General features: G+C 36.7%; 1 protein-coding gene across 1 annotated transcript in view; it reads left to right on the top strand.

Moving 5' to 3' along the window:
• Positions 1–911: 911 nt before the first annotated feature.
• LOC150086340 (ribosome biogenesis regulatory protein homolog) overlaps positions 912–25,239 on the top strand; it is a 67,327-nt gene continuing 42,999 nt past the window's right edge. Inside the window, exons 1-4 of the mRNA XM_090371278.1 lie at positions 912–1,064; positions 14,267–14,339; positions 18,303–18,341; positions 22,112–22,150. Coding sequence (XP_090227404.1) covers positions 913–1,064; positions 14,267–14,339; positions 18,303–18,341; positions 22,112–22,150 — 303 coding nt within the window. The 5' untranslated portion in view covers position 912. The remainder of the gene's footprint in view (positions 1,065–14,266; positions 14,340–18,302; positions 18,342–22,111; positions 22,151–25,239) is intronic.

The raw sequence follows: 25,239 nt of genomic DNA, 5'->3' as shown, positions 1-25,239 counted from the left end.
ATATTTATTTTGTCTGTAAATTGCGTGTGTCGTCTGGTCCTGTTTGCTGGACGAAAGCCTCAAGGCAACAAAAAAAACAAAAAAACAAAACAAATTATTATATAAGGGTTACCCGTAAATGATTACATTAACCCGTATTCGTGTCTGTAAATTGCTTGTGTTCTCTGTTCGATTTGCCTGTTTTGCTGGATGGAAAGCCACTGTTTCTGGAGGAAAACCTTGCTATCCACGCCTGAGACCGACAAACTCAGCCACGGAGTGAAAAAAGTCCACTAAAGTTCATCGCGTCATCGACGGGATTCGAACCCGTGGCTTTTCCACCCGGTGTGGGGTGGACGGTGACGAACCCTGTGCTACTCGCGCAGAAGGCCTCAAGACAACATTCGCCTTCAAACCCTCTGTGTTGCACAGTCGGTGTAATCTTCGTCTTTCCCACACAGGGTGGAAAAGACCTCAGGTTGAAACTCGCCAACCAATGGATGAATTTTTATGGATCTTTTTCTGTCGAAGTAGCCTAGATTTTTCTCCGGGAATCTCGGGTTTTTCTTTCAACAGAAGAGCATGTCGACCACAGAACAGTGCACGCAATTACGAGACATGTTATAATCGGTGCATTATAGCCTAAGTTGCTGATGCACTGAAAATTATGCAATGCTACTCGCCTTGAGACTGGGACTACATTATTAAAAAAAAACAACAAAAAAAAACTTTCTTTGGAGAATTCCTATTGAGCCCTGTCCTACACTATATGAAAAGCACTGAACTAACCATGAAGTTAGTATCTCAAGTAAAATTCTATGACACAGAATATGGCTATTTTTTATGAGTGTTGGGCGGGTTTGAATTATTAGCGTTTCTTTACTTTCCATAATTCTTAACTATGACGCCAGCTGTCTGTTTTTATTCTGTAAGATGGCGGATATTGTTAGTGAAGTTTTGGAGAAAACCAGGGAGAATTCAGAAAATTTTAAGCCCATAAATGTGGAAAAAGCTATCGATTTGGAATTAGATGTAGGCAATTTACTTGCTCTAGATAGCAATGTAATTGAGACAATAGAATATAGGTAAGTGAATCGCGTATTTAGTATTGTACACGTGTTGTGTGTATTGGGTATTTAACATCTGCTCATTTGGAATATGATTAACATCTTGCGCTATGGCGAAAGGCTCAGTTCAACATTTATGCACTATTAAAATTTCTCTCTGAAAGATTTGTGGGCAGGATATTCATATTTTATGCGGTGGTATTTTGCACTGGGCGGAGTAGTAAATAAACCATTTCCAATTACTAATACTAAATTAAAGCAATTTACAAAAATGCAGAACTAATAATTATTTGCCACTTGCTGGTAGCTGCTGTATAAAAGTTCGCCATATACAGCAGTGAGAATTGAATACCATATCAAATAATATCAATATGCTTCGCCACAATTGAATTTTTGATCATGGGATCGTTCTTCTCCAAGTGAAGAGACTATTTGGTGATACGTGCTTATGTCAACCCCAGGGGCTCACATCTGGTAAGTACGGGCTCGGCACACTCAGGTTCCTCAGCTGGATATCATCATTCTTCTCTTTCTTGGTGATTTCCTTCTACTTCACTCTCTCAGGTTTACTCGGGAATTTTTTTTTTTTTTTTTGGCTGGTGCAGCATAAGCCTCAGACTTCCTTGCAGCTAATAATATTCATCTTCTTCATCTTCAGTGACAAGTGTCTCATCCAAGTTCTGCCTAATTTCATATTTTTAAAATGATTTTTTTTTTTAAACTATACATTTAAAAATCTTAATGGTCAACCAGCTGATGAGCAGCTACTGGCTTTTCATCAGCTGGCAAGTGTCTGCTGTTAGCACACTTGTTCTGAACTGTGAATAATGTAATTTGCCTAAGTGAACAGCAAAACAGTGGATGGAAATTAAACCTCCATTTAAACACACGAATAATTATTTGTATCTTTAACAAATAATTATTATCAGAGGTTAAAGGCACATGAGTGTATCCTTACCTTGAGAGTTGCACAAGATAATCTCTGCCAGGTGTAAACCTGTGAAATACATTCATGACTTCTATTAAATAAAAAAAAAAAAAATTGTATTAAATAAAAATTCATGTAATAAAAATTAAATTAAATAAAAAAAATTATTCGTGTAAAAAAAATAAAAATCGCAAGAATATTTGCTGATGCTATTGAGGCAGTGTTAAGTGGGTCGGAAAACTTCTAGCTTTGGGGGATTCATAGACTAATAGATTAACGGGAGCCACAGGTAGGGGTGAAAGTGATTCTTGCACTGCTTCTATTGGAATGAGCAGCAGCCTGGAAAATGAGGTGCTGGGGATCGGAGTCATCATGGAACAAGTAAATACATGGTTGTTGTTAGGGTAACTAAGAGTAAGAATAGGTGTATGTATACTTGCATGTACACGAATGCTAGGAGTATAACAAAATAAGAATTTGAAGTGCTGGTCAAGATATTGTTGGGATATCAGAGACGTGGTGCCACACGGATATAAGCAGTGCAGAATTGGAATTTGGGGAGTACAATGTGTACAGAAAGAATAGACAGAACAGGAAGGGACAGGGGGTTCTGATCAGTGTTGCCATTTTAGCGGTTTTCCCGCTAGATTTAGCGGAATTGCTTCAGGTTTAGCGGATAAAAATATGAAATAGCGGATAGCGGATTTTTTAGCGGGAAGAGTATAAATGTTTAGCATTTTATGTATTTTGGCAATGTAACATTTATATTAAGAAATATTCATTTAAGAAATATTAAATTAATTGTTCGATTAATTATTTAATTAACAATAAAAATATTTCATAATTGAAATAGTAGGGATATCATATTTCATAGTTTTTTTTTTTATAAAGCGAAGAATCGGTTTTATATTATTCTGGATTTCCCTGAGGAGAACCCCAACAATTTTACGTAGTTACGCTCGCGGTCAAACGACCTGATCATTGGGTCATAGTTTTAAATTGTTGAATCAAATCTAAAAATGTGGAAAAAATTCTAATGACGCCTTTTTTTGAAACAGCGAAGGAATGGCATTGGATAATTTTTCTTCGTCGTATTTGTTTGGCTTCCAAGAAATGCGATCCGAATTACCGACATCTCTTTCAACGTTTCTAATAACCACAGAGCAATAAGAGTAATAAGTAATAATTATTTCTAATAACCACAGTGTAATAATATCTTAGTATAGTCAGTCCTCGTATAGCACGATAGTTGTATTCCTAGAAACCCTCGTGCAATGCAAAATCGTGCGTTTAGTAAATCCACCAGCCGACAAAATCAATTCAAATATTTATACAGTGCCATAAATGATGGTGCAGATCCGAAAAAGATAGTTCATTCGTGTCAAACAAGGTGGTTATCCATTGAAGTTGCTATAACAAGAATTTTAGAACAGTATATTGAATTAAAAGCCCATTTTGAAATAACTCGTTTGACTGACAAATGTTATACTGCAGAACTTCTTTATTCAATGTTCAAAGATGAAAGTAATTTAGCATATCTTTTATTTTAAAACCTATCTTATCTGAAGTACAAAGAGTAAACAAATCTTTTGAATCAAATACTGCCGATCCTACATTATTACTACATGATTTAAACATGCTATTGTCGATGATTGCCAATAAAATGTTTTTACCAAATAATGAAAGAAAAATAAATGAATTAATAATGAATAAACTTATCACAACAACAACAGATGAAATGGCAATAAGAGAGAGATGCCGTAATTTCTTGATTGATTTGTATCAACAATTAAAACAACGCCTTCCGGACAACATAAAAGAATTAGAAAAAATGTCATTAATCTCAGTTAACAATATATTAAAGAAACAAAAAGAACCACTGATAAATTTATTACAAAATTTAAAATTGTCTGAAGTAGAAATTGAAAATGAGCAATAGTATATAAACATTACTCTCGTTAAATGGGAAAACATCAACAATACAATGAAGTTTTGGTCAGAAGTTTCGAAATATCGAGATGCAAGCGGTAAAAATCCATTTAAAGAAATTAGCGAATTTGCATTGGGTATTTTAATTTTGCCATTATCCAATGCAGATGTGGAAAGAATATTCAGCAACATAAATCTAGTAAATAACAAAACACGCAACAGAATGAGTGTTGGCACGGTTAATGCAATCTTATCAGTACGATACGGGCTCAAAAGAGTTGAAAAGTGTTGTAAAAATTATGTTTTACCTGAAGAAGTGCTTCGCAAAATAGGCACACAAGAAACATATGATGAGGAGGTATTGAATTTCGAAATTAATTTAGATTTTTAGATATTGATTTTATATTAAAAACAGAAAATAAATAACTATTTATATATACTATTTGTTTGTTTGTTTTTATTCACTACAAAGTACAAACAAATGAAAATTTTAAAAATTTGGCGGGTCAAGTGCTAAAAATAGCGGATTTTGAGTATGTGGCTAGCGGGAAATATTATTAAGAGTTGGCAACACTGGTTCTGATGAGTATAATGAGCAATTATGCAGAGAAATAGTGGGCCAGTAAATCAGATTGTGTTATAATGGGGGATTTTAACTTCTCAGATATTGACTAGACCTTGTGGATTGGTCACTCACACATTAGCAAGACTTGTGAATTTATTGGATGACTGTTTTCTTTAGCAACATGTCCGAGAGGCAACCAGAGGGAGTAATACTCTTGATCTGATTATCAGCAGAGATTCTTCATGCTTTAAGAATCTGCAAATAAAGGAACCATTAGGTGGCAGTGATCACAGTGTACTGATGTGGGATTTACTTAAAGATGTAACTACCATCAGAAGGGTAGCAGAAGGGTTTTTGCTTTTGTAAAGGTGAATCTTGGAGGGTACTAGGCTTTTCATACCAGCTAAGAAATACTGTTCAAGTTTTAGGCCTAAATGGATATCAAATAAATTAATGTGGCTCATGGCAGAAAAGAAAAATGCATTGGATGCTTATAAATTATCAGGCGACACAGAAGCCTATGGCAGATATAAGCTAGTCTGTAATCAAGTCAGAAAGGATATTAGACAAGCGAAGGTAGACTATGAGAAATCTTTGGCAGAGGATGCAAGGAAAACTAGCAAAGAGTTCTCTACTTATGTACACTCTAGAAGGAAGGGGATGAATCAGATTGGTCCACTTAACATAGATGGTTACTGTTGATGATCATGCTCAGGTAGCTAACAAACTGAATGAGTATTTTGCATCTACATTCACACATGAGGAGTTATTCAAGGAGGAGAGGGCCAGATGTTTATCAAACTCTAACAGGGAGCTAAATGATTTTGTAATAACTTAGAGAAAATTGGAGAAGAAATTGTTGAAGTTAAACATAAGAAAGGAACCTAGGGTTGATGGGATCTATCCAGTTATATTAAAGGAAGTGGCAAAAGAAGTAAGCAAATCCTTAGCCATAATTATGAGAGCTTTCTCGTACTCGGGGAATGCCCTCACGGACTGAAGATGTGCAAATGTATCTCTAATTCACAAAGGGTAGCATGAGTAATTTCAGATCTGTTACTTTGACTTCTGTTCCAAGGAAAATAATGGAGTCGTCATTAAAGAAGCATTGCAAGATCATCTAGACAAGACAGCAGTAACAATTCAGACACAGCATGGGTTTGTTAAGGGGAAGTCTTGTCTGACAAATTTGATTGGATACTATGATGTGGTGACAAAGGAATTAGATGCAAAGAATAATTTTGATATCATATACTTTGATTTTAGGAAAGATTTTGATACTTTTGCATATGGAATACTACTGTACAAATTGGAGCAGCATGGCATTTAGGGCAAGTTGCTACAATGGATAAAAGGATGGTTGACTGAGAGAACACAGAGAGTGGTTATCAGTGGACACTGCTGTTCATGGACTAATGTTATTAGTTGAGTTTCCCAAGATTTGGTGTTGAGCCCATTGTTGTTTTCGGTATTTATCAGTGATATTGATGAAGGTATATCAGGGTTAATGTCTAGGTTTGCAGACGATATGAAGGTTGGCAGGGTTGTTAATGACAGCAATGATAGTACACTACTGCACAGGGATCTGAAAAAGTTGAGCAGATGGGCTGAGAGGTGGCAACTGAAGTTTAACATTGACAAATGTAAAGTACTACATATTGGTAGCAGTAACCCCAGAGTACCATATCAATTGGGTAGTCCTACACTCAGGTTAGTGGAGAATGAAAAGGATCTGGGGGTAATTGTGCAGTCAAAGATGAAGTTTTCTGAACAGTGCACAAATGCTGAAAGTGTCCTTTGATCCTTGAGGTTGTTACAGACATTCTCTCAGATATGACAGACAAGCTGTACTTGCTACTTGGGAGTGTAAAACGCTGATGGAACTGATATTCGGGTGACATTCAAGTCTAGTGGACCCAGTTTTGGCAAAATCTAGACAGTGGGACTGTTAGTGATCCTGGTTATAACCTCCATGCACAAGCACTGTGGGTGACTACCTAGATGTGAATCAATGTAAGTAGGGTCGAGGTGTGGCACCCACACCACTTGGAGGAATGCTGCCCCTCTGTGTTAGCAGGCAATACTAGGTGGTAGATGATGCTCATCAGCTGGTGCAATACTACCAGTTTGCTTAATGGAGGCTTGAAGTGGTGGAACCCATGTTTAGTCTCCAGAGCCTAGTTCCAGTCAAACTTTCCCCATCTCTTCCCTCATGCAGCATGACTGATGACTTTTGAGGTTATGATGAACATCGTGGCGATATCCAATCTTCTGTACATTTCAAAGGTACAGCTCTAAAACGGTGTTCACAGACCAGCTACTAGTTAGTACACCGGACCGAACCTATTGGTAATTCTTTAGGAGGCTTCCGGATCAGCTAGTGTATAATCTTGCTACTTCTACTCTCCCAGATAGTTACTGGATGGAGTCCGAGTAGTGTGTATGTGGGGGGCATTGTTGAGGCCACGTTATGTCAGGGATCCGGGTATATTCTTATCATGTGTACGCCATATCCAAAAATTTCATTACTTCATACAGCATGTCCCCCACTTTTTCTTACTATTGAATACACTGTGAATTGTCAAACTCATAGAGTAAACTTATCTGCGAAAAGATCTAAATCTCCCAAGCACTTCCTAATTCATTTTACAAATATATGTAGTCCCAGTTCTAATCTCAACGATGTCCATTTCCACTTGCAGTCTGCCAAACCCATGTACTTTTTCTGACAGAATCCCAGTTATTGGTTGATTCAACTACTGCTCATCTCAGTTGCCCAAATTATTCGCTGTATGATTCCTTTCGCCTCGAAGGTGGTGCTTGTGCATATTTCCGTTTCAATATTCCATGTCAGAGACTTGGTAATTTGAATCTCCTCTCTGATCTTCTCTGGCTTAAAATCTCTCTACCTCATTGTTTTAAATTCATCTGTTGTCTCAACCATTCTCCCACCTTCACTAACTGCTTGGTGCTCTTTGGCTTCCTCTCTTTGTAACTTGACTTTCTGCAGTCCAAGTTTCATAATAGTGGGGTGATTTTAATGTTCACAACTGCAGCTGGCTTCCATTTTCTAGTCACACTGACCCAGCTGGTCGAGATACTGATGCTTTTGCAATTACTAATGACCTTGCACAGATTGTTCATTTACCTACAAGAATATTATTATTATTATTAATAACCATAAGGTGCAAGGAAGCTTGAGGCTTATGCTGCACCAGGAAAAAAAAATTCCCGAGTTACCCTGAGAGAGAGTGAGAGAGAGAGAGAGAGAGAGAGAGAGAGAGAGAGAGAGAGAGAGAGAGAGAGAGAGTCAAAAGTAAAAGGGAATCACCAAGAAAGAGGAGAATGATGATATCCAGCTCAGAACCTTGGGTGTGCCAAGCCAATACTCACCAGATGTGAACCCCTGAATACCAGACAATCCTAACCATACAGCCAACACGCTTGATCTTTTTCACATAAACAACCTTTCTATGTACACGGTTGAAGTGAGTGTTCCTTTATGCACCTCGGATCACAACTTGATGATTGTCTCTTCTCCAATGGAGCCTTTATCTCATGGCTATTCCAAACCTCGTGTTGTTTGGCATTACAAGAATGCAAAATGGGATGACTTGCTAGATTTCTTTTCTTCTTTTCCTTGATTGGATTACTGTTTCAAAACTTCTGATGACAATGTTTGCTCAGATCGTGTCAGTGAAATTATTCTTGTAGGAATGGAATCCTTTATTCCACACTCCACTTTAAAATCTCATCCTTTATCTAAACCTTGGTTTTCCAATAAATGTGCTTAGATTGTTCAAGAGAAGAATGTTGCATATAGTAATTGGCTTTTTTCTAATTCTTCAGTTTAATTTTCTGCCTACACTAAAGTTTGCAACAATTTCAAAGCAGTTATTAATCAGTCCAAACTAGATTTTGAACAGGCTAAGAGTAGAAAACTTCCTTCTTGCTCTAATGGTAGCCGAGCATTCTGGTCTCTTGCCAAAGCTATTGGCTGCAACTTTTTCCCATCTTTGCTCCCACCTCTGTCAAAATCAGATGGTTCTGTTGTCACTTCAGCCAAGGATAAAGCTGACCTGTTAGCATCCCATTTTTCTTCCAACTCATGTATTAATTATCTTGGTAAAACATCTCCCACCATTCCTAACACACTCCATTCAATGCCTTCTGTGGTCTTCAGTCAAAAGGATGTCAGAAGGATTTTGACATCTTCATGCTAAGAAAGCTCCAGGTCCTGATAGTATTTATCCACTTGTTCTCAAAACCTGTGCTCCTGAACTTACTCTTGTATCTTTGCCGCCTTTTTTCACTTTCTTATTCCAAAGGTGTTTTTCCTTATGCTTGGAAATTTGCTCATATCTAGCCAGTTCCTAAAAGGGTGACAAATCCCTCCCATCCAATTATCATCCCATTGCAATTACTTCTACTCTTTCTAAAGTAATGGAGAAATCAATTAACTCCCAACTCTTAAACTTCCTAGAAACCTTCCATCTGATCAACGATCGCCAGTATGGATTCCGTCAGTGTCGATCCACTGGTGATATGGCTTATGTTACCCATTTATAGACTAATTCAGTGGAAAAGTGCAGTGAAACACAAGCAAATTCCTGACATCTCAAAGGCTTTCGATTGTGTTTGGCATAAAGGTCTTCTAAACAAGCTTCCATCTTATGGTTTCCCAACTGTTTTCTGTAATTGGTTATCCAGTTTTCTCTCTGGGGGTGATGGTAGATGGCTCTCTGTCTTCTAACTTCTCCAATAATGCTGGTGTACCCCAAGGTTCAGTTCTTTCCTCCACTCTTTTCCTCTTGTATATTAATGACCTTCTTCCATTGACTGGAAATCCTATCCATAGTTTTGCAATAATAAACGTTGCATTCCACTTTCCATTTTGAGAAACCTAGCCCTGTTCAATAAGCTTCAGCTTCTCAAATATCTGCTACCAATTCCTTAAATGCCAATCTCCAGGAATTTCTGTAGTGGGGCAAAGGCAACTTAGTTGATTTCAATCCTTCTAAAACTCAGTCTTGTCTTATATCTCGCAAAAAGGATTCTTCTGCTCCTATGCTTCCCTTTGGTGACACTCCGATTTCTATGCATGTCGATATATCTCTTTTGGGGATTATCCTGACTTCTAATTTCTCTTGGCACAAGGATATTACAAATATTGCTTCCTCTACATCTAAAAAACTTGATGCTTTCGGCGTTACTTTTCTTCCAAACAGCTGTTTACTCTGTACAAATCCCAAATCCACCCTACCATGGAATATTGTTCCCACATCCGGGACGGTGCCCCCCAAAACCTCTCTCAAGCTTCTAGATTCCATTCAGAAGAGTGCATCTCTCTTAATTAATGACTCCTGTCTGAGTCTCTCCACTCACTGTCTCATAGACGTACTGTTTCTGCTGCACGCCTTTCCTACAGATGCTTCCATGGGCACTGTTCTTCTGAATTGGCTTCTGTTATTCCCGCTCTCTTTCAAAACAGTCTGAACATGTGATGTCACAAGCCAGCATCCATTTACTGTCCAACTTCAAACTCACAGAACCAACTTTTCATCTTCCTTGTTTATTCATTCAACTGCTGTTTTCTGGAACAACCTTCCTTCGTACATATTCTTGAAAATTACAGTATACAGAAGTTCAAGTCCAATGTCAACAAATATCTTCTTTCGTCTTCTCAACCTCCAACCCAAGGACGGTACCAAGTACTATAGGTTCTAATACCTCTCGTGTTTGGGGTCTTCATAAAAAAAAAAAAAAGAGTAGCTCATGATGTCTTGTGAATGATATACATGAATTTTGCTAGCAGGGATAAAGGGGTGATTGTCCCCTTGTATAACGCAATGGGCAGGCCGCACCTTGAGTACTATGTAGAGGTCTGGAGGTCTCATTTTAGGAAGGATGTAGAGCTGCTGGACCGAGTACAGAGAAGGGCAACGAGATTGGCGAGTGGAACAAAAGGTTGGTATTACCAAGAAAGGTTTAAGTTTTGCAAATTGCAGCTTCTGGAGACTAGGCACCTGCGAGGTGATCTAATTGTGGTGATAAGGTCCTGCTAAAGCTGAAATTCACGTATTGAATAAAAATTCAGATTCAGTGCAATAAATATATTCAGTTTAGTTGATTTTGAGGTAATTTTATTTCAAAATTTTGATTAATAGTTTCATTTTAATGACACATTTAACATATTCATAAATGAATAAAGTGCCTTTTGTAAAATGACAAGGAAATACTATTAATAAAAAATAAATAAAAATAAATTTGAATTTTTATGGTTCTGTGCATCTTTCTTGAAAATGCCAAGTGATATTAAAATTATTAGCTATTTGGTTACTACTCAATTTTTATTTCTATTATTTATTATTTATTTTTTTCCATGAAAATTAAGGTATTTTGAGACATGAAATTTTGGTTATACTGCACATTATGGGTACACCTCCAGAGGAAGTGGTTTCTTTTGCTTGAATACTTCTTGAATTACTGGCATAAACTAACATAACCATTTTTTTATTAGCCAGAAATGAAAGTCTATTAAAAAACTCAAACTTCTTTTGCTTGAATCCATCTTGAATGTGGCCATGCCCGCAACGCGATGACAAGGTGTACCTGTAATCTGGAGTTGAGCCTAAATTTTCACTCCATATTTCTCAGAGAATTGCAACCCACTGGTAAAAGAGCTGTGGCTTTTCTACATCTGTTCCATATGTGTACATTATTATTATTATTATTATTTGCCATATGATGCAAGGAGGCCTAAGGTTTATGTTGCACCAGCTAACCCCAGGAGTCTTACGGGCCTGTAGGCATGAAAGGTTTTTCATTAAATAAATGTGTGAAATTTCAACATCATTAAAACATTTTTTTTCAACTTCACTCCCAGAATTTCTCATTGTTTGAAGGGTTTTTCTTCTGTAAATATTGTTGCAAAGTAACTGTTGAGTTCATCTGCAACTTCAGCAGGGGTCTCTAATACTATCCCATTACATAAGGGTCCAAATGTAATGGACCTTTATGTAATGGACGTGGTTTGGCCTTCTCTTCTTTACATTTATATATGTGAAGAATTCCTTATCCCTCTCCCCTTCTTTGCTCTCTTTGCCAGCAATTTCTCATAATCTGCCTTTGCCAGCCTAACCTTTTCAGTGGAATTATTACGGATCAATTTATAACTGTTATAGACTTCAGTACTTTTTATTGCTCTGTAATTTTTCCATGCCATCTTTTTCTGCTCAAATAATTTAGCAACTTCATTATTCATTCAACTTGGAATCCTCCTCGTGGAGTTTATTTTTTTTTAATGGTATACAAGTATTCAAGGTTTCTGTGATTAATGTTTTAAAGGTATATCATAATTCAATTGTATTCGCTCTCTGTGAGATATCTACCCAGTTAATAGAGGGCATCGTAATTTCCTTTCCTGATTTATATACTGTACAAATATATGTTCATGGGTGATTTGCTTGTTGTGCTGGGTTGGAAAACTGAATAACTTATGGAAATCATATTTCTTCCAACTGAGGTTTTCTAATTGCAGTCACAGTTGAAGAAGCCTCTAAGAATTCTTCCAACTGATTGTATTGAAATTCAGATCTCTCCACATGACTGACTACTTGTCACTCATTTGGAGACTCATTATATAATATACACATTTATCACTCATTATATAATATACATTATTATAAAGCATCATATGGTACTTGATCATAAAATATATAGCATCCTGTATTTCTAACCCTTTGGGCCCAGCCATATAGGAAAAGTAACAATTTTAATCTCTTATATAATAATAATAAAGCATACATACCTTACGTTTTTCTGTCAAAGTATAACAAGTTAAAAGAAAGTTAAGATTGAGATGTGGCATTTGACTGGGTCATAGCTGAGTTGGATTAGTCATTTACACATAACAGACTTAAGTGTAATATACAGTTGGCAGTATAATTGAATATTCTCTCTGTGATATATTTTCATTGTTAGGTTTTTGAAATTTTTATCACTATTAAAATTTCTTATAAACATTTTTAGGCTCATGTGCCTTGGAAGGTCATAAGTGTATATATACAGGGTGTTTCAGTTAAACGTTTCAGAACTTCTAAGAGGGGTAGGGTACATCCTGACAACTCGAAATCATATAGCAATGTGGGGTCGGAAATGCTTTCCTGAAGCGGTGTTGTACACAGAAGCACCATAAAGAAAAGAGACCGTAAGTGAGAAATCGTTTTAATAATACATGAAAAGAAGCAAAAGGTACATGGATTAAAGTAAGTGTTCGAAGTTTCTTCCACGGGCTACAATGCACGCCTCACATCTCCGACGCATGGACATCCGAACATTCTGGAATACTCCAGGCGAATTTCGAATTTCTTGAACAAGAACGCCAAGTTAGTAGGATGGATGATTACACGAACGCAGAGTTAGCCGATATGCATTTGGCATACGGGGCTGCAAATTGTAGTGGGCCAGCCGCACAGCGTTTGTACGCGGAACGATATCCGACGAGGCGTATTCCCAGTCATAATTTCTTTGCAAGACTGCACCAGAGGTTAGCTGAGAGAGGTTCATTTGAAAGAGCTGACAGGGACAGGGTAAGAACAGCACGGACTCCAGCCGTCGAACAGAATGTGCTGCAGCATGTACAGGGGAATCCAAGAACGAGTACACGAAGTCTAGCAAACGCAGTCGGGGTTTGCCATTGCAGCGTCTGGAGGATTCTCCGAGAACAAGACATGCATCCGTTTCACATGCAGCGTGTCCAGACACAGCAACCGGAGGATTATGCACCTCGTATTGCTTTCGCACAGTGGTACCTTGGAAAATGTGCTACAAATCCCCTTTTTCCTGCTGAAGTGTTGTTTTCCGATGAGGCATCCTTCACAAGGGAAGGAATTTTCAACACGCATAACGACCATATCTGGGCGGTCGAGAACCCGCATGCAATACGACGTCGTGCAGCACAGATTCGATTTTCGGTCAATGTATGGGCCGGTATTATGGGAGATCACCTCATCGGACCTTACCTGTTACCGTGTCGTCTAACCGGACCTATCTACTTGATCTTTCTGCAGCAAGTATTGCCACAACTTTTGAGAGATGAACAGACAATGTGGTTCCAACACGATGGAGCCCCTGCCCATTATAGCGGAGATGTTCATAACTACCTGGATGTCACATTTGGTCAACAGTGGATCGGACGTGGTGGTCCCGTGCGTTGGCCTGCTCGGTCAACCGACCTATCATGTCTTGATTTTTATTTCTGGGGTCATATGAAATCGCTAGTTTATGACACCCCTGTTGACAATGCTGAGGAGCTGGTTGCAAGAATCGCAGTAGCTGCCGAAGAAATTCGAAATTCGCCTGGAGTATTCCAGAATGTTCGGATGTCCATGCGTCGGAGATGTGAGGCGTGCATTGTAGCCCGTGGAAGAAACTTCGAACACTTACTTTAATCCATGTACCTTTTTCTTCTTTTCATGTATTATTAAAACGATTTCTCACTTACGGTCTCTTTTCTTTATGGTGCTTCTGTGTACAACACCGCTTCAGGAAAGCATTTCCGACCCCACATTGCTATATGATTTCGAGTTGTCAGGATGTACCCTACCCCTCTTAGAAGTTCTGAAACGTTTAACTGAAACACCCTGTATATTACTTTGGAACAAAGCATTCTATAAATTTTATAAACTCCACTTTTCATAAATTTGAATTCAAAAATGTAGTCTATTTTGGCATTCAAAATAAAGATTTTTATCATTGCTACTTGTTGTATATTTATGTTGTTTAACAATCTTACAGGAAAGAAACAGAAGAGTATCTACGGTCACTAGCAAGAGATGATACACAGATTTTGATAAATACATTATGGGCGGTTAGTAAATTTGTTTTATTAGAATTATTTTTAACACTTTGAATCCTACCATAATTTTTATGTTTGATTATCTTTTTGATAAAAAAGCAGTTGAATATTTTATATCTGAAATAGTCGAAACAAGCAGTATTTTAAATAACAGAAAATTTTGTCTATGATAAAATCTGATGGCTTGTTACACAGAGAGTTTTTACTGAAAGTCAGAAATAAACCACTTATTCCTGCAGTTGTAAAAGTAGGTTTATAAATTAACAGAATCAGACTTAATTCATGTGAATAGACATACTAGTTGAGCAACATACAGCTCTATGAAGCAGAAGGAAAAATAAAGTTGAAACAAAATCTGAGTAACCAAATTATCTCGTCCTTTATCTAAACCTTGGTTTTCCAATAAATGTGCTAAGGCTGTTCAAGAGAAGAATGTTGCATATCGTAACCAAAATCTGAGTAAAAATCTGTAATTTTCCTTGGTGATTTTAATGCTCACAACTCCAGCTGGTTTCCGTTTTCTAGTCACACCGACCCAGCAGGTTGAGATGCTGAGGCTTTTGCAATTACTAATGACCTAGCACAGATTGTTCATTTACCTACAAGAATACCGGACAATCCTAATCATACAGCTAATACGCTTGATCTTTTTCTCACAAACAACCCTTCTAAGTACATGGTCAAAGTGAGAGGTCCTTTAGGCACTTTAGATCACAACTTGGTGATTGTCTCTTCTCCAATGGAACCTTTATCTCATGGCTATTCCCAACCTCGTGTTGTTTGGCATTACAAGAATGCAAAATGGGATGACCCGAGAGACTTCTTTTCTTCTTTTCCATGATTGGATTACTGTTTCAAAACTTCTGATGTCAACGTTTGCTCAGATCGTGTCAGTGAAATTATTCTTGCAGGAATGGAATCCTTTATCCCACACTCCACTTTAAAATCTCGCCCTTTATCTAAACCTTGGTTTTCCAATAAATGTGCTAAGACTGTTCAAGAGAAGAATGTTGCATATCGTAATTGGCTTGTTTCTAATTCTTCAGTTTCATTTTCTGCCTACACCAAAGCTCGCAACAATTGTAAAGCAGTTATTAATCAGTCCAAACTAGAGTTCGAACAGGCTAAGAGTAGAAAACTTGCTTCTTGCCCTAATGGTAGCCGACCATTCTGGTCTCTTGCCAAAGCTATTGGCCGCAACTTTTGCCCATCTCTGCTGTCACCTCTGTCCAAACCAGATGGTTCTTTTGTCACTTCAGCCAAGGATAAAGCTGACCTGCTAGCATCCCATTTTTCTTCCAGCTCATGTATTAATGATCTTGGTAAAACACCTCCCACCATTCCCAACACGCTTCATTCAACGGTCTTCCGTCAAAAGGATATCAGAAGGATTTTGATGAATCTCGATGCTAAGAAAGCTCCAGGTCCTGATGGTATTTCTCCACTTTTTCTCAGAACCTGTGTTGCTGAACTTACTCCTATTCTTTGCCGCCTTTTTTCACTTTCTTATTCCAAAGGTGTTTTTCCTTCTGCTTGGAAATTTGCTCGTATCCAGCCAGTTCCTAAAAAGGGTGACAAATCCCTCCCATCCAGTTATCATTCCATTGCAATTCAATTACTTCTCTTTCTAAAGTAATGGAGAAATCAATTAACTGCCATCTCTTAAATTACCTAGACACCTCCTGTCTGATCAACGATCGCCAGTGTCGATCCACTGGTGATATTCTGGCTTATGTTACCCATTTATGGACTAATTCAATGGAAAGGTTCAGTGAAACACAAGTAGTTGCTCTTGACATCTCAAAGGCTTTTGATCGTGTTTGGCATAAAGGTCTTCTAAACAAGCTTCCATCTTATGGTTTGCCAACTGTTTTTAGTAATTGGTTATCCAGTTTTTTCTCTGATCACTCACTGAGGGTGATGGCTCTCTTCTAACTTCTCCACTAATGCTGGTGTCCCCCAAGGTTCAGTTCTTTCCCCCGCTCTTTTCCTCTTGTATATTAATGACCTTCTTCCGTTGACTGGAAATCCTATCAATAGTTTTGCCGATGATAACACATTGCATTCCACTTTCCATTTTGAGAAACCTTGTTCTGCCCAATCAGCTTCAACTTCTTAAAAACTGCTACCAATTCCTTAAATTGCGATCTTCAGGTAATTCTTCAGTGGGGCAAAGATAACTTAGTTGATTTCAACCAATAAAACTCAGTCTTGTCTTATATCTCGCAAAAAGGATTCTTCTGCTCCTATGCTTATCTTTAGTGACACTCCAATTTCTAGGCAAAATTATAGATCTCTTTTGGGGATTACCCTGACTTCTAATCTCTCTTGGCACAAGCACATTACAAATATTGCTTCCTCTGCATCCAAAAGACTTGGTTTTCTCTTTCACTTTCGGCATTACTTTTCTTCCAAACAGCTGCTCACTCTGTATAAATCTCAAATCCACCCTGCCATGGAATATTGTTCCCACATCTGGGGTGGCGCCCCAAAAACCTCTCTCAGGCTTCTTGATTCCATTCAGAAGAGGGCAGTTAGGCTAATTAATGATTCATCTTTAACAAAGTCTCTCCACTCGCTGTCTCATAGACGTACTGTTTCTGCTGCATGCCTCTTCTATAGATACTTCCATGGGCACTGTTCTTCTGAATTGGCTTCTATAATCCCCGCTCTCTCTTTTAAAACAGTCCGAATACGCACCGCCACCAGCCAACATCCATTTACTGTCCAACTTCAAACTCACAGAACTAACTTTTCATCTTCCTCGTTTATTCATTAAACTGCTGTTTTCTGGAACAACCTTCCTTCGTACATATTTCCTGAAAATTACAATCTACAGAAGTTCAAGTCCAATGTCAACAAATATCTTCTTTTGTCTTGTCAACCTCGAACCCAAGCACGGTACTAAGTACTATAGAGGCGACTCTGTAGCCAGGTAGGAAGGAGCATCAGTGCGTAGCACATACTTCTTGATTAGACCCGGGTTCGAGCCCGTCGCCACCAAATACGGAGGATGTGGAAAGGTTAGGAAATGACCACCGCATATCCCAGAGCAATATGGCCTTAGTTGCTAATGCTCCTAAAAACCAAATAACAAAACAAGTACTATAGGTTCTAATACCTCTCGTGTTTGGGGTTTAAAAAAAAAAAAAAAAAAAAAAAACCATGTCTTAGTGCATAGTAGCCTTAGCAGCTAATGTGCCAATAAAATTGTAATCCAATCTAATCAAATTTTTTTTAAAAATTCAATTCAGTAAATACTGTCAAACCATGTGCTAACTCATTTTTCTATTAAAATTGTTAAAAAGAGGGTAGCAAGTAATTTTCGCAATACAAATACTTTAAATGTTGAAAGGTAATGTTTCAAGATTCTTCTGAGTGCTGTCATTAGGCGTAAATCCTGCCTAAATTAAAAAAAAAAAAAATTGCATTTTAGGTGCATTTTGATTTTTTTTCTTTCTCTGCGATTAATAGAAGTGAAAAGTAAATATAGTTATCTCCTTAATTAATTACTAAAATTATAACTTTAAATAACACTTAAAAAAAAAACTGTGCAGTCTTTCGTTCTTTAAACTTAGATATTTTTTCCTCTTCTTTTGTTCTCTAAACTTACATATTCTTTCTTCTAAACTTACATATTTAATTATTATTTCTTTTTTTCCATACATATTGTATAGAAAATATTACATTTCAAATGCTGCATTTTAAAATTTTACTAAGCACCGAATTTGCATCCACTTTTGTTTTAAATTAGGGAAAAATGCAATAGAAACTCACAATGTTAAAAACAGTTTTTGGGAAAGATGCTGTGTATCATTTGAAGAATATTTAGAGATTCACAAAGTTTGTGGCCAGAGAGCAAGGTGATCCTTGCTCTCTGACCACCTCTGATTTCCAAAAAGCATTGATTCAAAATTTTTTTGAATTAAAACTATGATTATGACTATTAAATTAAAACTTTTATGACTTTTGTAGCTTCCAACAGAACGATATGAAGATGCCATTGTTGCTAAGGTAAGTTGTTTATAATTTACGTTATCAGTTAAGCAGGGATTAGGTCTGAAATCTTGGATAGTTTCTATTTATTCTTAAAAATAGATACAAAAATTTTCTTTGAAATAAATACAGTAGCACAAAGCATGCATAAAAACAAGAATATAAATATAAATTAGAAGCAAAATATGTAAAATGCTAGTGTCATTATAACAAGTTGCAACTTGTGACACATTTAACTCATTTAATGTAGCAGCACATCATTAGCCCATTTATCTGCAGTCAGATAAATTAAATGGGCAGAGAATATTATCTAATAGAAGTTATATATATAGTTTTGTTGCTCTCATTCTATACTGGCATTCTAATAGCTGAGTTGCACCTTTAGTTGTTATTGTTTTCTTTCTTTTTTTTTTTATGACTCTTGCCCTTAGGTGTTTTGCAGCCAGAAGACTTCTGACTGCTGTTAGTAAACATCATAGTCTTACAATACATTCATGATAGAAGTATTCACAAATTGCTTTGTTAATGCATTACTTTTAAATAAATTACACTACTGAACAGTTAGTCTGTTTATATGAAGTGTCAGCCTTTTTCAAGCTCTCATCAGATAGTGATTGCTTCCATTAGTGCATATTTGATGTATGAATATTGATGCAGTTCTGTGTGAATTTATGGTGTAGAGAAGTTAAATGTTTAAGATTAAATAGTATTAGTATTGGCCATATGGTGCACCAGCTAAAAAAAAAAAAAAAGTAAAATGATAATAAAATTAATAAATAAGAAAAGAAAATAGACAACTTATGCATTTCCCTCCCCCTGTAGGTACCTGTCCAGCTTACCTTTGAATTTCCCCAAACTGTCAGCCTCAACCACCCATGTAGGTAACTTTTCCAATAATTTAAAACTGGCTGGCTAAAATAAAACTTCCTGCAATCTGATCTAGACTTGAATTTATGGCCCCTAGTGCTAGAATGATAACTGTGAAAATTTTGTCCTCATTCATTTTACTTTTGCTGCTCACAGCCTTAGACACCTCAGTCGAGTCTTCTCTAAGGTGTCTAGTTTCTAAGCTGTGCAACCCTCATATTCGAAGTCTTTCCTCATATGGATATTCTTTTGCCAGTCTCACTGAGTTACCCATCTTTGGACCGTTTCAAGAAGTGCACTGTCTTTTTTTAGGCAGTCTCCACACTTGAATACAGTATTCCGAGTGTGGTCTTACAGTATTGTGGAAGGTATACTTTCTGAATGGACACTGAAAGTTGTCTTTAATTTTTACATGAAATTCAGCATTCTTATATAATTTAACATAACATATCCTAATATAACTTCAGAATATTATTTTAACTTGAAGTGGTACTGTGATGTCACATAATATTATTCTAATAGTGAATTGATTAGAGCCTTGTCAATCATTTCAGCCCTTGAGATACTGTGTGTGCAAGGCTCGTGCAGTAAAATTTTTCACAACATGGTCTGCTTATTAACAGGAGACACTTTTTACAGTCTCTCCTGTGAATGAGGGTGCAAGAATATTTACTATCAAGACTGTGTTAGCTGGATCAGAAAACTGCTAGCTTGGGGTGGGGATATACATTCATTTTTGCTCTTAATAACCCCAACACAGCCTATGTATTTGTTTCTCACTGGGACATACAGCAGCCCTGGAAAGTGAGATGTCAGTGATTACAAGGCCTGCTGGGAATCCTCAGATTACATGGGCTGTGTTAGGGTTATTAAGAGTAAAAATGAATGTATACTTGCATTGTGCCCTAATGCTAGGAGTATAGTAAACTAATTTGATGAATTTGAAGTATTGTTCAGTCATCAAATGCAGACATTGTGAGGATATCAGAAACACTGTGCCACTCAGACATGATGGATGCACAGAATTTGGATATGATCAGTACGGTGTATGTAGAAAGGACAGGCACCAATGAGGAGACCTGAGTGCAGTGGCCTTAAGTGAATTGAGTAAATTGAATGCATATGGGAACTGAGCTCTTGCTTGGACGACACACAAGGGGACATATATTTAAATTTAAAAAGATGCTTGTAAGATAATGTACAGAAACTTGCTATCAGCCAAAGAGTGATTGATTAATTGGTAGAACAGACTTCCATTTGATGTTATCAAGGTGGGTAGTCCGAATAGATTTAAGGAAGAATTAGACAAATTATTAAATGGGAGAGATGATTGGTCAGGCCACACCTTGAGTACTGTTACAGGTCTGGAGGCCTCATTTTAGGAAGGATTTAGAGTTGCTAGAACGAGTATAAAGAAAGGCAACAAGATTGGTGAGGGGGAACAAAGGGGTGCTCTTACCAAGAAAGGCTTAAGTTCTGCAATTTGCAGCGACTGGAGAGTAGGCACCTGCAAGGTGATTTGATTGAGGTGTATAAGGCCTTGAATGGGTTGAGCAAGCTGAATGCTGATGGGATTCTTCCTATCGCTCAGATTCTATTGTTCAAAATGAAGAAAGACGGTTGTAGAATTGATGTGTGGAAATTTGCCTTTAGCCAGTGGGTAGTTGATTGGTGGAACAGACTTCTATCTTTTGTTGTGGAAGTTGATAGCCTAAATAAATTTAAAGCTGAGCTGGACAGGCATTTGGAATGAATGGAGGAGTGAAATGGGAAAGTTTTTTTTTTTTACAAGAAATGTAAAAAAAAAGAAATTTTTTTTTTTCCTTATATATGATACAAGAAAGCATAAGCCTGCTTTCTTGTATCATATGCCTATGCTAATGCTAATGAAGTGAGTAGGTTTATTTTTCTTTTCTGTTTGGCTGATGCTGTGTAAGCTTGGTTCCTTGCATCATTTGCCATTCCTAATACCAATTCCTTAAATGTTGATCTCCAGATAATTCTCCAATGGGAAAAGAAAACTGAGTTAACTTGAATTCTTACAAAACCTAATCCTGTCTTATTTTTCACAAAAACTTCAATTTATTCATAACGTGGTCCTGTTCCTATGCTTATCTTTGATGACACTCAGATTTCTAGACAACTTCGTATATCTATATTTGGGATTATCCCAACTTCTAATCTCTTGACATGAATACATCAAAAAATTGTTATCTCTGAATCAAAAAAACTGGGTTTTCTCCTTTTACTTTCTTTCCTAGTTTTCTTCTAAACAGGTACTGACTTTTTACAAATCTCAAATCTGCTTTATCTTTATCATGGAATATTCCTCTCAGATGTCGAACAATATACCATGGTACTCAGGCTTTAGACTCTATTCAAAAGAGGGCAGTCAGTTTAATTCTTTTCACTCTGTCTCACCGACATTCAGTTTCTGCTGCATGCCTTTTCTATAGATACTTCCATAGACACACTTCTTCCAAATTGGCATCTGTAATCCCACTGCTTCCTTCCAAATCATTATGAACATACACCTCAACCAAGCAACACTTATGCACTCCACACTTACAGAACCAACTTTTTCTCTTCATCATTTATCCCTTCTACTTCTGTTCTCTGGAATATCTTTCCTTCACTTGTAATTTGTGGAGATTACAATCTTCAGAAATTCAAGTCTAATGTCAAGAAGTAACCTTAACCTTCAACCACGCATGGTACTACGTTGTACGTGTCAGTACTTTTCATTTTGGGGAGTTTTCATAGAAAAAAAAAAAAAATCACTGGTTTTATATTGCTTTTAATTATTTATGTGATGTTCGTGTAATGCAATTATAAATATTTATTAAACTAGAATCAATAATTAATTATAAACATTCAAAACTTATTTTTATATAATTTTTAAAATTTTATTTTGTAACTAGCTGCCCAAAGGAATAACTAGATTGCCAAGGGAGAAACCTGTAAGTATATAGTAGAATTCGTTCATAACTTATTAGTCTTTGATATTGAGTACATGTTTTAATGATGTAGTTGTGTTTATATACCTTGTTTATACATAAGGCTGAATCCATTTTTACATTATCAGTTTAATCCATATTTAAGTTGGTGAGCATGAAATATGTGGGTTTTAAATTAAATTAATTTATGTAATTTTCCAAATTAAACCTGGTATTCAGTAAAGCCGTGGTTCTCAACCAGGGGTACATTGGGCGTTGCATCCAAAATGGCAAATTTTCATGTCCTTAGTTTTTAGTAAAATATTTATCAGCTAATTGCAAAATTTTACTGGAAACTATGCTCCATCACCATGTGAGAACCCTTGCACAGAGCATAGTGGACGCTTAAAAATTATAATTATATATATATTATTAATTTATAATCATAAGCGAGAATTAAATTTGTTAGTTATTTTTCTAAATATTAATATTTTAGTATTAGTAACGGCCGCATGGTGCAAGAAAGCCTATGGCTTATGCTGCACCAGCCAAAAAAAAAAAAAAAAAATCCGAACAAAACAATGATAAAAGAAAGCCAAAAACATTATTTGTAATCATTATGTTCTGCGTTTGCCGTGCTTTCGACTGCAACATAATATATGGGACAGAGGATCTTTTAAAAAAATATTTAAGATCAACAAGTGAGGCCCCTGGCATCCGCTGGGCGCGCCCATGCATTAAAATGGCCCAGTAGGGAAGTATTAGTAGCGAAGGAAATGCAAACCGATTTGCAAGAAGTTTTGAAAGATGCAGTAAGTGTTATCAACTTTATTGAAAGTAGAAGCTTAAATAGCACACTTTTCACTATACTGAAATGGGATCTGCATATGAAACGCTTTTATATACGAAAGTGAGGTGGTTGCCCAGTGGTAAAGTGTTGTCATCTTTTTGGCCTCAAACATGAAGTTTTATTGTTTTTGTCAGATACAGATCAGAACCTTGCTCAATGGCTTGGAAAACTTAGCTACCTTGTTGATATATTTGAAAAACTTAATGATTTAAACTTAAGTCTTCAAGGACAGGGAACAAATATATTAATACTCAGAAGCTTTCAAAAATAAACTTAACCTTTGAAAAACTGAATTTGAGTGAAATAATACTGAAATGTTCCCATGTTTTAATAGCAATAATATTGACATTTTATAAGTTAGGGATGTCATTGCCTCCCACCTAACAATGCTAATTAAGAACTTTTCCAAATGATTTAATGTTTCTCCAGAAAAAAAATTTATTGGATTCGTGATCCCTTTGCTTTTGAAATTTCTTCATGTCCTGAAATTTCCATTGAGCAAAATGGAGGATCTCATCGACCTGTCATCTGACAAAGTATTACATGCTCGTTTTGAGCATGTAATGCTTTGTCATTGCTACTTTTTTATCGATGTCATTACCTCTACACATACTTCTCTATGCAAAGCCCGCCAGAATAAAGTGTTCTGCAGTCTATTTGATTAATAGTCTATGCCAGTATATTAATAACTGAAAAAAAATAATGTTAAAAATTGTAATAATATAAAAGTGGTGTACACTAAAATATGCAAAATATATTTATTTTATTTTTTAAATTATTAATTACGATTTTTCACGGAACACAGTTTGGGAAACGCTGCCATAGAATTTATCATGTTTTAAGAAAACTAAATCAAAACCAAACTGTCTAGCCTATCACATTGCCAAAGTCGCATGATTTCTCCATAAATCTCTTGTCACTTCATGTATATTTTTGTCCAGTTTAGCCCTTAGCAGTTTTTGCTATCCTAGGTATAACTTTTTGTCAATGAAAGGATATCATCTGCCGTTGTTTACAAAAATTACTAAGCAACTGACTACGGAATATATTGAAGAGAATATACAGCCAAATTTTAGCTATTATCCCCTCTTAGAAATACTGATCTACAGTAAATGCGAGTCCCAGAAACGCTTTGTGTTGTGGGTTTGTGCTGGAGGGACATGGTGGTTTTTCTATACAACTATTTTTAATTTTTATTTCACATTGTCCAATTGTGGATAAATTTTTAGTAAGAGGAACAAAGAGAAAGTTAAATTCTGTGGTGAGAACAGAAAATCCTGAGAAAAGATGCAAAGACAAGTTGTGAGAATACCTCTGTAAGACAGACCAAGTTGTAAATCATGCCAGTTTGACCATTCACCAAGACCATCTACGAGTATAGCAGCTCCAGATAAGAACCAGAAAAAGACCTACAACATTATTAAAATGAATATTTTAAATATGGTTTCTATTATTGTGGTGATGAGCAAAATCTAATCCCTCTGAATATATGAACTGAAACTCATCAATAACTGTATGAAATCCACTGTTCATGAGGCATTTTGAAAGACATCAGTCATCAAGACTTGAATGGTAAGACCATTGCTTATTTCAAAGAGAAAAAGAAATATTACATAAAAAATACTTTGTTGGTGAAATCTCTATTTCTGAGTTGTAAAAAAGAATTATTAGAAACCTCACTGAAAGTGAGATATCACATTGCTTGTCAAGGAGAGGCCCACACCAAAGAATCAGCAAAAATAAAATAGGTGCCACTCTCTGTGACACTGTAAAAAGAAGAATTTTACTTTGCACAGCCAATCTCTCAGCTACCCAGCTCAATGGCAGAGCTCACTCCTGTGCATCTGGCAATGCAGAGGCAATCTCCAAAGCAGAATGCACTGGTCCCAAAGGAACTAGTTATTGTTTGTTGGTGACTCTATTATCAGGGAGACGGAGAATATACTATGCAAGAAGGATAGGTGGAACAGGACCAAGGTATGTCTGCCAGGGGCAAAAGTTGATGACATTGCAGAGCAGATATCATCTTTTAAGGGCACAAAAGGTGATATTGTTGTACACACTGGAACTAATGACATTAAGAGTAAGAGATCTGCAGATTTACTCAACAAGTACAGGTCAGTGTTGAAAAACGTTGTGAGGTAGGGTTGAATGTGAAAGCGTCTGCAATTCTGCCCAGACACGATAGGATGAAGTATATGATGAGAGCCTTGTCGATCAATTTGGCTCTGGAGAGATTATGCAAGGCTCGAGGGGTAGAATT

This window comes from Mastigoproctus giganteus, chromosome 4 (genome assembly GCF_048544385.1).
Source record: "Mastigoproctus giganteus isolate SK-2022 chromosome 4, ASM4854438v1, whole genome shotgun sequence".
Taxonomy (NCBI): domain Eukaryota; kingdom Metazoa; phylum Arthropoda; class Arachnida; order Uropygi; family Thelyphonidae; genus Mastigoproctus; species Mastigoproctus giganteus.
The sequence above is the reverse complement of the archived record's forward strand: the minus strand, read 5'-3'. Positions and strand labels throughout refer to the sequence as shown.